Consider the following 13492-nt stretch of genomic DNA (forward strand, 5'->3'; position numbering starts at 1 on the left):
ATGTCCAGCTTCCCCAAGGAAATACAGTAACAAAATTTCAGTTTGGCCCCCCTGCTACCCAAACCTGCCTTCAGACACTACTATCAGTACTGTCAACAGAGGCATCTGGAAAAATCACCATTACAGCGACTACTCTCCAATTCCAATCTCGGCAACACAAATTGCCTGGTAACTCTGACAAAATTGCAGCAAAGATTAAACGTCTTATGATTTGGACAAAATTTAAGTTATGGGGCTCAGCTGTCAGGTTACTGAACGGTGAGTGGCAACCTATGTTTACACGTACTATATTATACACAGGTCATCTATGTTTACAAATACTGTACTATATTATACACAAACACATTCAAACAGTGCTTAAATAACAACATTCATAACTAATAATATCAAATTTACAACAAACCAATATTGATAGAAATACTGTACCTCTATTTTCTAGCTAACATAACTGGACCTGCTCTGACACTATGAGCTAGTCATGTGTTTCTGCAAATCTCATGTTATACAATAAGGTGACAATCGCTATCAGGAGAATCTCCTTTACTAAAATTGTTCTTTAATATAAACTCATGCAGCTCAAAATACACAGTTACTCGAGCTCCACACAATAAATAAGGCATATAAACACACACACATGAAGCAAATACTAGAACCAGAACAAACACAAGCAAATGACCCTCACAAGACAAAGTCCAAAGGATGGCCAACACTTGTCTGGAAAACTGGGACCCTCAGAGTAAAAGTGACATGAAGAACACACATGAATGTTGCTGCGTAACAGGTGAATGGCCGATGGGATGCCTCAGTAAATTCAAAAGCTCCCGGTGCTGCCACCTGGTGGGCGTGGTGGAAGTAGTGAGTGAACGACCTAACTTCTGAATGTCTCCTTTTCAGAGTTGTTCAGATTTGCCTTACTGTTGTCAGTTTTGTCTCACTCTACCTTGCTGGTGTTTTCTCAGTTGGGGAAATCTAGCATCCCCTGCTCTCTGGCCTCTGCATGCGTAGTTTTCTTGCCGAACAGGGTTTAGCTCTAGGCATTTTACCGGTATCTTTGGTTCCACCTGTTCTGTCGGGATCTATATATGACTACACCATAAGGGGAAGGCAATTACACAAAACAATAAGAGAAAAAGACCTGGGAGTAGACATAATCCTAACACTAACAGTACAAGCTCATGTGAACAGGATATTATCAGCAGCATGTGGGAAATTCCCAAACATAAGATCATCATTTAAGAATCTAAACATGGAGACTTTCAAGTGACATTGCTTTTGCAAGACCATTACTCGAGTATGCATCACCAGCACAGCATCCACACCTCAAAGTAAAAAATAAAGAAGCAAATTGAGCAAGTTCAAAGGTTTGCAACTAGATCAGTACAAGAAAGAGTTTTCAGCTATGAGGTCAGATTGAGGGAACTCACCCTTACAGCCCCAGAGAAGAAAAAAGAAGAGATATGATCACAACATAACAAATCCTGAGGGGGCAGAGACAATACAGACAGATGAAGCCTAAAAATAAATTAAAAGTAAGTAGGAGAAGAGAACATTGGTGAAAGCTGGACACACAATTGAGTCATGGAGATGTAAGGAAGTTCTCATCCCGTGTACAGTGGTCGGCAAGAAGAATGCATTGAAGGATGAGGCTGTTGAAGCCAATTCCATCCACAACGTTCAGAAAAAATATGATGAAACTAATTAGTGCTCCAAGTATAAATGGCTAGGAGGTGGGGCATAAAGAAATAAATCCCACCCCCTCCGTTGCCACTGATAGGGGAAGTGGCAATAACAAAATAACAACAACAAAATAAAACTGTGGCATAACAAGCCACAGTTTTCTTTGATGTTAAATAAACTTACCTACAAACTTTGGATGGGAAACAACAGAATCTACTTCAGCCATTTTGTCCATATAAGGGAAAGGTTTCAAAAGCTCCCTGTTACGTTTGATTGTTCTCATCCTATTTGTGTAAAGCTGTCTCAATAAGGAGTAGTAAAGGCGGCACTCTTCCCCAGTATATCTGAAATATGTACAAACAAAATTCTATATTAGAAATATACTATCCAGCATTTATGAATGGCAACGTTTAATATGGCTCCAGTCATGTTTCCAATGATTCTTGTTGACGGATGAAAAATTAGAGAAGTTGTTAGAGCCTTGGGAAAGCCATTAACCACATTTAAAACCGAATTCTATAGTTTCTTTTCATTTTGATTTGCCAGGGTTTTTGTTCACTTAAATGTGGGCCTTTTTTTTCTTTGAAAATAAGGTTTCAAGGCTGGGGCAGAGAAAATATGCTAGTGGTGGTGAAGTCTCTTTACAGACAGGTTCTCCTGGCAGTTGTTTATTATAAGATAGATTGAAATTAAAATTGTGCTAAGTGAAATTAACCCACAGTGTGTGGGAAATATTAGTATATGAATGGTAACACTTATTATGTATGATTCCAATTACATTTTTAAAACATTTTGTAGATGAATATAACATTAGAAGAGAGAAACAGGCATAGTAATATATTTTTCTTGAAAAAAAATCCAGCGTTGAATGTAATGAAATGCCATTTTCTGGGCGAATCCCGGAGGCTCCCCGGAGCTATCCAGGCTGAATGGATATGTATAACTTTCTGGCATCAGTCAATGCATAATGCATAGAGTTCTTACCTACCGGGGACCACGAGGCAGAACCTGGCCCCCTCTAGAGAGGCACGAGGAGCAATGGCCTATAGAGACCCCCCCTTATGATTGGGAGCATTCTATGTCTGCCATCGACCGGGACAGGCACCCAGAAAGGTAGGCGCCCCAAAACAAACCCCTATTCTGGTAAACTATTGCGACCGAAGACCAAACAGATGGACAGAACTCCCCAAACGAAAATTAGCCCTCATGACGTCATCATGTCGCCGCGCCGCCGTCTGCGCAAACCCCCCCCCCTCCCCGGGAGGGGGAAGGGGGATGCCCCAGACCCCACCGTTGGCGACCCAACCATTAGTTCTTAGGCTGGATGTCAAAATTGCGAAAAACACCGCCGACCAGAGGAAGGGAGGGATGCCGGGGAGCCTTCGGGACTTACCCAGAAAATGGTGTTTCATTACATTCAACGCTGGATTTCTGGGGGGAGCCCCATCGGCTCCTCGGAGCTAACTACCCAAAGATAAGGAAAAAACGGACTTACCCGAGCGGCGGTCCGTCCTCACTCAACGCGAAGGCGAGACAACTGGCTGCAACCGTCGACTCAAAGCAACGCAGGCCCGACGAGGCCCAGGAACATTTACCAGGTAGTGAGCGGCCAGGACCCTGTTCGATCTCCAAAAACCCCGGGCCCGAATGTCCACCCAAGACATGTTCCCAAAGACAGCCGCCAAAGCAGCAAACTTACGAACGTCGTGGGCCCGGGGAAAAACCGCAGGCTGGCTACACCTAATAACCCTGCAGACAACCTGAGAGACCCGAGCCCGGGAACAGGGAAGAAGGGAAACTGGATCAACCCAGAGCGCATCCCCGGCAACAGAAGCCGTGGCGCGCAAATAACGGCGGAGAGCCGCAACTGGACACAACACATGATGCACCCCCGGCCTGACCAACCAAGCATCAACAACCCACGGCCCCCTCCAGAACGCAGCCGTCTCATTCTTCGCCAGAAAAGAGGGAGACGGCTGGAAACGAACAAAACGACCACCAGGACTGAAATAGCAGAAAGCCCGGCGCCGGAGGAGAGCATGAAGCTCGCCAACCCGACCCCCCGAGGCCAATGCCAACAGGAAAAGAGCCTTGGAAAAACAATCCTGAACAGAAGGGGCCGCCACAAACCTGGGCAGAGAGAGAAACATGAGCACGCGGTCCAAAGACGAAGACAGCTCAGGCAGCGCATGAGCAGGCTGGAGGTGAAACAACGCCCGAGATAACTTGCGAAACGGGGCAGAAGTAACATCAACCCCGAAAGCAAGCTGAAGCGGCTCCGCCAACGCCGCACGATACGAAGCAACAGTACTCGGCATAAGATGACGGTCCTATAACAGCCAAGAGAGAAAGACAGAACATCCCTATCAGAGACCGAAGAACACCGACGCAGTGACAGGAAAAACCGGAAGGACCACCAGGAAACCTCATACTGCCGCTGAGACGAAGCACGCAGGTGGGAGACCAACAACGAAGCCACCTGCGCACCATACAACGAATGATAAACCCGAGTCAAAAACACCAGACGCGAAGACTCGAGGAGAAGATGGAACCAGCCTCGTACAGGGCCGGACCGATCTGCTGAAAGAGGCGGAGCCGCGGGAAGACCCTAAGGTACGGACACTGAGCAAGCAGCACCTGAAACCAAGGGGCCAGAAGGACAACACGACCCTGGTAAGTCTCCAAGCGAGTCAGGACCTGGAGCAACAGCGGAACCGGGGAAAAGAGGTACAGGTAACCCCACCTCGCCCAGTCCAGCCTGAAGGCGTCGACCCCAACGGCTTCGCAGTCAGGAAAGGGTGCCACATAAACCGGGAGACGCCTCAACCACGCCGACGCGAAGAGATCCACGTCCAGAATCCCGAACATCCGGCACAGCCAATGGAAGGAGTCGGCATCGATCGTCCACTCCGAGGACAGGGGACGGAACCGAGACAGGCCGTCCGCCAGGACGTTGGACACCCCCCGGACATGAACCGCCAGGAGAGCCAAACCCCAAGAACTCAGCAGACGAGTCACCCGAAGCGACCAGCCCCAAAGAGCCAAGGATCGCATCGAACCCCCTTGGTTCAAACAATGAACCACCGGGGAGCAGTCCGAATGGAGCCGGATCGTCGATCCGCAAGCGACTCGAATCCTCCGGAGCGACATCCACACTGCCGCGAACTCCCGCACCGTGCTGTGAGCCCGACGGAAAGACGGAACCCACCGCCCCTGGCCGGCCTGGTGAGCACTGGTCACAAAACCCCAGCCAAGAGACGACGCGTCCGTGTACACATCGAGTGAGGGCATGGGAAGGCGCCAAGGCACCGAACCCCAAAAAACCCAAAGAGGAAGCCGGCGACGCAGCAACCGACGTAAAGCCCCTGGAGGTCGAACCCAACGATCGCGAGAAAGGCAGAAGGGCCGGCCCCGAAGGAACCAGAACAGCCAACGAAGCCACACCCGACCCGGCGGGTAGACCATCATGGCAAAGTTCAGGCTCCTGCACAAACTCTCGAGCAACTGCCTTGTGACCCGGGAACACCTCAGAAACGGGCGAAGGCGGGACCGCAGGTGCAAGAGAGCCGCCGGAGGAAGAGACAAGGAAGCAGCACGAGCGTCCCAAACCAGACCCAGCCAAGACCGAACCTGAGAGGGAATCAGACGGGACTTCCTCCAGTTCACCAAGAACCCGAATCCGGCGAGCTGGGAAAGAACCAAATCCCTGGCGAGCAGACACACGGACTGGCTGGGAGCCCAAACCAGCCAGTCGTCGAGATAGGCCAGCACCCGAACACCTAGCAGACGCAGGCGGGCCACCACGACCCGAGTGAGGCATGTGAAAATGCGTGGCGCCAGATTCAACCCGAAGGAAGGACAACGAAAGCGGTAACCTTGACGCCCCACAACAAAACCGAGCCAGTCCCTAAACTCCGGATGAACTGGGACGTACCAATACGCGCCCTTGAGATCCAGGGACACCATCCAAGCGCCCCTCTCCAAGAGAAGACGGACCTGGGACAGCATAGTCATCCGAAAGAAGGGGCACAACACACACGGGTTCAGACGGGACAAGTCTAGAATGAACCGGAGGTCAGCGCAGTCCCGTTTCGGAACCGGAAACAGGCGGGAAACCCACCTGAGGGACGTCGTCGTTTCGACTACGCCCAAGCGAACCCACTCTGAGATGACCCAACAGAGCGCAGGAGAAGAGTCCTGCCCCGCAAGCCCCGAACCCCCCGAGGGAGAAAGAGCCACCCAACGCCACTACAGGCTGCGCGAAACGACCCGAAAAGCCCTTGAATCGCGAGATCAGGAGTGGGCAAACCGGGCGAGCCGCCCCCCCCCATCGCCCCGTCAATGGGGCGAACCGCGAAAGGGCTGAAGCGCCTTGCGAGAACCAAGGCGGCGAACAGGACGGAGCCCACTCCGTCCAGCAACAGCCAGAACCGAAGGCGCCGCCAGCCCAGAATCTGGCACCTAAGGCCTACCCCGACGAAAAGACCCCCGAGCCCTGGCACGACCCTTCCGGGAAGGCCCACCACGAGCCCCCCGAAGCAACAACAACTCCGACATAGGCCGACAACTGACCGAGGCCGCCTGCAGATACTGCCCCACAGCAGACTTCGCAAACAGCAACGGACAAAAGGGCGAGGACAAACGAAGAGCCAGGGCCCAGGCGGACTCCAAGGAGGAAGCCAGCACTGCCTGACAACACGCGAGGCGAGACGCATAGAACCGCGAAACTGCATCACGCAGGATGGGCGCGAAGAGCTTCAACAAAGCAGACGACGCCCGCACAGCCGAGGGCAGCGCACCAGACCCAGCAGCAGCCCCAAGTGCTCCCACATCCAACTCGAACCAATCCGAGGATAGCTCGAGGAGGGAAAAGAAACGCAGAGCTGAAGCAAGCAGGCCACGAGTCCACAAATCCTCTGCAATCAAGGCAGCCGAGAGGGAAGGAACCTGCACGTGAAGCTGCATGACACCAACATCCCGCGGAAGAGCAGGGGCGAACAAACAAGCATTCAGATGCTCGAAAGCGCCCCCCCAGGAAAACTGCAACGCCAAGGAAACCTCTCACCACTCAAGCGCACGGGACCGAACATGTGCCAAGCCTCCAACGAAAAGAGAGGACAGTCTGCCAACCAGGACGACTCCAGAACCTCATAACGAAACCAGCAGGAACCTGGGGTTCCGTACACGAAGGAACGAGGCTCCATCAGGAAGGCATAATCCGGGTCACGCAAGAGGTAAGCCGCCAAGGCCTCCCGCACCTCCGAAGCCGAAACACGGGAAATGGGAAACCTCTGGAAAGATGGAACCGAAGAACCCTCAGGATCATGGAACCGAACCCGGGGAGGGGTGGACACCAAATCCAATTCGTATGCGGAGGGAGTGAAAGAGAACCCCTCTCCTTGTAACACCAAGCCCCGCTTGGAGGGAAAAAAAAAAAAAAAAAACCAGGCGAGGTCCAACGGGGCCCAAGGCCCCCAAGCCAACCCCTCCCCAACCAAGCAGCAAGGGGGGGGGGGGGGAGAACCGAACGAGCAACAGAAGGGGAAGGACTTGGAGGGGCGGATGGAACCAGAGCCGAAGCGACCCCCACCTCCAAGTCTGGGTCCCTATAACCAAAACAGGGCAGTCTCAGGGCATCCGGGGCAGCGACCAACCTAGCGCTTTGCAGCAACCTAAAGCGAACATGCAACGCCTCAGCTGCCCTCACCCGCATATCAGGCGCAGTAGCCTGGGTGAACTGGATAACGTACAGACAACACACGTCGCACGACTCTGGGTCAAAACAATCACCAACCCAACAGGCAGCATGGCAGAGGCAAAACCGGTGAGTATCCCCGAGACAAGGGGACAGAGCAACCGTCAAACTCGTAGGACGCGAGGGGAGACTCAGGGGTCACATCCATCGGACCACGTAGCCCCCGTAGGGTTTTCCAGGGCCCTTAGCCTTGACAACACGCTAAGGGAAGCCCAGGCAGGGTACTGCGAACCGGCACCCAAAACTACTAACAAACTGCTATAGCTGAACCCCCAGGACGTGTACACTCACGGGGGCCAAGCGGGGAGGACCACCAAGTAGACAATCTGGAGACAAACCCCAAGAACAGCGATGGGGACCAAACAGGCAGACCCCCCCCCCCAGGCAAAAATCAAACAAAAGAAAAACCCCACAAGAGGACAACATACCCAGGCGGAACAGAGCCGGCCGCTGTTAATGGTGAAAACTAGCTGTGCAGTACCCCGTGCCCCTACCAGTGACGAAAACTACCACCTACCCAGAGACAAACCAGGGCAAGAAAAATCCCAACTGACCCCAAGGGCGGCCAAGTACCGAGCAGTACATGGCACAGCGGAGGTAGACCCCAAGGCGACCCAGGGAAGGTAGCCCTAAGCCCCAAGGGCAGTACTTACAGGGCACCTAGGGAAGATAACCCTAGGCGCATGCAGCCCGAGCACCGTGGAATAATACTCCTGGCCCACACACCACCGGAAGGGACAGCTCACACCACCAGGAACAGAACTGCAACTGCAAACAGGAGCCAGAGGCACAAACGCACCAGATCCCATCAGCCTGAGAACTAATGGTTGGGTCGCCGACGGTGGGGTCTGGGGCTCCCCCCTTTCCCCTCCCGGGGAGGGAGGGGGGGTTGCGCAGACGGCGGCGCGGCGACATGATGACGTCATGAGGGCTAATTTTCGTTTGGAGAGTTCTGTCCACCTGTTCGGTCTTCGGTCGCAATAGTTTACCAGAATAGGGGTTTGTTTTGGGGCGCCTACCTTTCTGGGTGCCTGTCCCGGTCGATGGCAGACATAGAATGCTCCCAATCATAAGGGGGGTCTCTATAGGCCATTGCTCCTCGTGCCTCTCTAGAGGGGGCCAGGTTCTGGCTCGTGGTCCCCGGTAGGCAAGAACTCCATGCATTGACCGATGCCAGAAAGTTATACATATCCATTCAGCCTGGATAGTTCCGGGGAGCCGATGGGGCTCCCCCCCCAGAAAAAATGAAAGACAGAAATGCATCCTGAAAGAATCTCCAATTACAACGGATCCCTCGCTCCAACGAATCAGAGTTGGTCCCACATACTTCACTAAATTGAGGTTACATTGTACTTTTTTTCAGATTTCCACCTCCCCCCTCCCCAAACAATAAAATCTACTTTTGTAAGAAAGAAGTCATATTTTACCTGTAACCACAGCCAGCAAGATCTCGACTGATCATCTCAAAAAGGCTTGAATTCTTAACTCCTTCCTGGCGGTGATGCATAACAAAGTCGAGGAGGAGGTTTGCGGCCGAGTGGCTCCAATATGGCACCAGTTGATCCGCCTCGACTGGTAATGGTTCAGGAGTGAAACCTAGAGTCATTTCTGTTTCTTCCAAAAGTTGCATTTCTACTACAAAAGGAAATGGGTTCGGACTATGATATCCTCGTCGTAGAAGAGCAATGTGATCTTCTATCTGCAAAGATTCAATGTCTTAAATAATTAGCAGCTTAAATTTTATAAATAGTGGATTACTCAATTCAGTGCAGAACAATGACTAAGATGACACTAACCAAGACAATTCAGGTTGCATATTACTAAAGTATATCAAATTTCTAATAAACTTTATATGATTAAAAATCATATCACTTCATCTATGGAATACCAGGTGAATAGCTATTCAGATAATTCCTGCTTCAACAGAATCTGGAGGAAAATCACTCCTAGTTAAATCCAAGTGTAAAAATATATATTTAGTTTAAGTTGTCATAAGGGAGAACTGATAAATACAGTAAATGTGAACAATGTAAAATGTACAGAACAAATACTTAATATAATTTTGACAAAAAATAATATTCACCTCATAGCACTGTTTTCTGTCATTCTGGGCATTCAAATATGATTTGGCTAGTTGCAGCCAGAGTTCTTCCATGGGCTGGTGCTCCCCACTACTAAGATGGGCTACCAGGATTTGTGGGTAAAGCTGCAGCAATAAGCGTGACTCATCCTCGTTCCATGCCAGCTGAGAATGAACTAAAAGAATTGGAATTAAATTCTAATCTATTTTCAAAGCAGCTATATATTATTTTTATATTACCTAAAATATCACAAAATACTTTTTTAATTTGAATTGGATACCTTTTACAATGTCATTACAGTACAGTATATCAGTTGAACTCTCAGGAAAGTACAGAAATGCTAGAAGATTATACAACCATGCTATATTTTTTTCAAGTATGGTAACACTAGTGTCTAACATATCTGTAAATACACACAATACTTAAAAAGCTGCCTAACTTTTCTAATTCCTACCACTCTCCTCATGCTTCTTTATATCACACTTGTACTATATACCGGGTGAGTATAATTGTTGAAGTAACCTTATTAACCTTTCAACTGTGCAAATCAACAGTTGATAGACAATCAATGTCTATCTTAACACTTTCGCGCTCTCGGCGCTCAAAAAAAAACAATACCCCAGATGTTGACCAGACCACACACTAGAAATTGAAGGGACGACGACGTTTCGGTCCGTCCTGGACCATTCTCAAGTCGATTGTGATGAGGAGGTAGGGACAGGCAATAAATAGGCAAGAGAGAGCTGAGGAGGAAAGTCAGGTGTAGGCGATAGTAGTAATGAGAACTGCAGCAGGCCTATTGGCCCATACGAGGCAGCTCCTATTATAACCACCGAAGGAGATAGTAATAGGAAAAAAGAAGAGGATAGCAAGGGAGCGTAGGAGAAGACAATGAACAGAAAAAGGGAGAAGAGAGAAAGAAAAGGAAAGAGAAAGAAAGAAATGGAAGGGGGTAAGCTTATGTTAAGTCACGTTTGTTAGAAAGATTAGAGCATTTGAGTATATACTGTGAAAGGGAAGAGTCCACAGCAACAAAGCCAGGACTCAAGTTCATGTTGGGTACATTGTTTATAAGAGCCGATTCTACAAGACGGCGTCTGTGTAGAGTAGAGGCAGGAAAGATTATTTTGGAGGAAGACCAATCAATGGGATGATTAGAATCCCTCACATGGCAGAAGAGAGCATTGTTAGTGTCTGCAGACTTAACACTTCTCTTGTGTTCTTTAAGTCTGTCATTCAGTGTACGGCCAGTTTCGCCAAAGTATTGGAGAGGACAAGATGAACAGGAAATAGAGTAGACACCAGCAGCATTAGAAGCAGGAGGAGCAGTGTGAACTAGATTGCTACGAAGTGTGTTAGTTTGTCGAAAGGCGAGTTTAATGTCAAGAGGACGAAACGTATTGGTAAAAGTTTTGAGTTCAGATATGAAGGGAAGGCATAGTACAGTGCTACTAGTGTTGGAAGCAGGTTTAGGATGAAAGAAATTTCGTTTAGCTTGAGAGTGGGCACAGTTGATGAAATGCAAAGGATAACCAAGGCGAGAGAATGATTTGTAGATAAAGGCAATTTCAGAATCAAGAAACTGAGGGTCGCTGATGCGTAGAGCGCGGAGGAAGAGAGAGACGAGGACACTTTTCTTAACAGAAGGAGGATGGTAGGAAAAGAAGTGAATGTACATGCCACTATGCACGGGTTTACGGTAGACAGAGAAAGAGAACCCAGACACAGAGCTGTGAACATGAACATCAAGAAAAGGAAGGAGGGAATTAGATTCCCACTCAACTTTGAAATGGATAGAAGGAGCCAGATTGTTAAGAGAGGCGAGGAAAGGCTGGAAAAGATTAAGGTCATGAGGCCATAAAGCAAAATATCATCAACATATCGAAGCCAGAGAGAGGGACGAGTATCAATAGAAGGAAGAAGAACAGTTTCGAAGTATTCCATGTAGAAATTAGCAAGAACAGGGGAGAGGGGGGAACCCATAGCGACGCCGAAAGTTTGAGTGTAATATTTACCGTTGAAAGAGAAAGAGTTAGATTCAACACAGAGTCTAATGAGATCGAGGAAAACGTCAGTGGGAAGTGGGAGAGGAAGGAGGCCCTCTGACGCCTTCTGTCTGAGGAAAGAGAGAACGTCATCGAGCGGAACATTAGTGAACAGAGAGTCGACATCAAGACTAAGCATCTTACAAGAGGGTTGCAGGCGCAGTCTTTCTATGAAGTCCTGAGAGTGACGAAGGTGGGCAGGGGAAAAAGTGCCAAGGTAAGGTGTCAGGGTTTTAGCGAGCCAGGAGGCAAGAGGATAGCTGACAGAGCCCCGTGAAGAAATGATAGGACGAAGAGGAACACCAGGTTTATGAGTCTTAGGAAGACCATAGAAATAAGGAAGAGAAGGGCAGATGACACGGAAACGTTTAATGAGATCAAAGTCAGGAGGGCAAAGACTAGAGAGCTGTCTTAGTTTGCGGTTAAAGGAAGTTTTGAGGCGATCCAAAGGGTTAGAAGTCAGAGGAGCATAAGTGCGAGAGTCAGAGAGCAAGACATCTGCTTTTCGGAGGTAGTCCTCACGGTCAAGGACAACCACCGAATTGCTTTTGTCGGAAGGAAGGATAAGAATAGAGTTGTTAGATTTCAGGGAGGCAAGGGCAAGCTGGAAGCGACGAGGAAGGTGGTTATTTTTAGAAAACAAGCTGTCAAGAACGGGGATAAGGGCCCCTCTAAAGGCAGACAGGTCCGAAAGAGTACTAGAGTTAGAATTGACAAACCTGTCAAAGGAACTAATGAGATCAATGCCACAGCGTGGGCCAGGGGAAGTAGCAAAAGACAGACCAAGACCAAGAAGTTCTTGCTGGTGCTTAGAAAGAGAGTAAGACGAAAGGTTGGTAACACAGTCAGAGAGAGAGTATTTGGCCCAAGGACTGTTGGAGATCAGGCGTTGAAGTTTGTTGTGTAGTGTGGAGGAGTGGTGGGAAGAGGAGACGTGAGCAGTGTCTTTCCTGCCTCTATTCTTTCCTGCCTCTATTCTTTCCTGCCTCTACTCTACACAGACGCCGTCTTGTAGAATCGGCTCTTATAAACAATGTACCCAACATGAACTTGAGTCCTGGCTTTGTTGCTGTGGACTCTTCCCTTTCACAGTATATACTCAAATGCTCTAATCTTTCTAACAAACGTGACTTAACATAAGCTTACCCCCTTCCATTTCTTTCTTTCTCTTTCCTTTTCTTTCTCTCTTCTCCCTTTTTCTGTTCATTGTCTTCTCCTACGCTCCCTTGCTATCCTCTTCTTTTTTCCTATTACTATCTCCTTCGGTGGTTATAATAGGAGCTGCCTCGTATGGGCCAATAGGCCTGCTGCAGTTCTCATTACTACTATCGCCTACACCTGACTTTCCTCCTCAGCTCTCTCTTGCCTATTTATTGCCTGTCCCTACCTCCTCATCACAATCGACTTGAGAATGGTCCAGGACGGACCGAAACGTCGTCGTCCCTTCAATTTCTAGTGTGTGGTCTGGTCAACATACTTCAGCCACGTTATTGTGACTCATCGCCTGAATACCCCAGATGCTTTCGGCACTTCGCGCGCCTACGCGGTAAGACCGAAAAGTGTACACTCTTTTGACTGTCCTGACAATAATTGAAGGCGCACGTATTTAAATTTGGTATCACTGTGTTCGCAATGAAATTGTCTATAAGAGCATACCTATAAAATGCCGCCCAAGCATAAGGAGTATCGACACCAAATAAAAAACTATGCAGATCACTCGCCGAGAGCGCCAAACAGCAACAAAATGTTTCCACTCTCTTAATGGTTGCGAAACCTACAGTTGTCCTACATCGCTAATTTTGGTATCATTGGAATCGCAATAAAATTCTCTACACGGACATATGCATATGAATGTTTAATATAGGTAATTGCCCACCCGCAAGAGTGTGTGAAGTGGAGAGTAGTTAGCCGCGAGCGCACTGGCGAAAACACAG

General features: G+C 49.0%; 1 protein-coding gene across 4 annotated transcripts in view; it reads right to left on the reverse strand.

Moving 5' to 3' along the window:
• LOC123766909 (uncharacterized) overlaps positions 1-13492 on the reverse strand; it is a 61564-nt gene that overhangs the window by 17943 nt on the left and 30129 nt on the right. For all 4 annotated transcript variants that reach the window (XM_069307426.1, XM_069307427.1, XM_045756391.2 and 1 more), the window contains 3 exons: positions 9516-9688; positions 8860-9131; positions 1861-2021 (listed from right to left, as the gene is read on the reverse strand). In XM_069307426.1, coding sequence (XP_069163527.1) covers positions 1861-2021; positions 8860-9131; positions 9516-9688 — 606 coding nt within the window. The remainder of the gene's footprint in view (positions 1-1860; positions 2022-8859; positions 9132-9515; positions 9689-13492) is intronic.

Source organism: Procambarus clarkii, chromosome 60 (genome assembly GCF_040958095.1).
Source record: "Procambarus clarkii isolate CNS0578487 chromosome 60, FALCON_Pclarkii_2.0, whole genome shotgun sequence".
Classification (NCBI taxonomy): domain Eukaryota; kingdom Metazoa; phylum Arthropoda; class Malacostraca; order Decapoda; family Cambaridae; genus Procambarus; species Procambarus clarkii.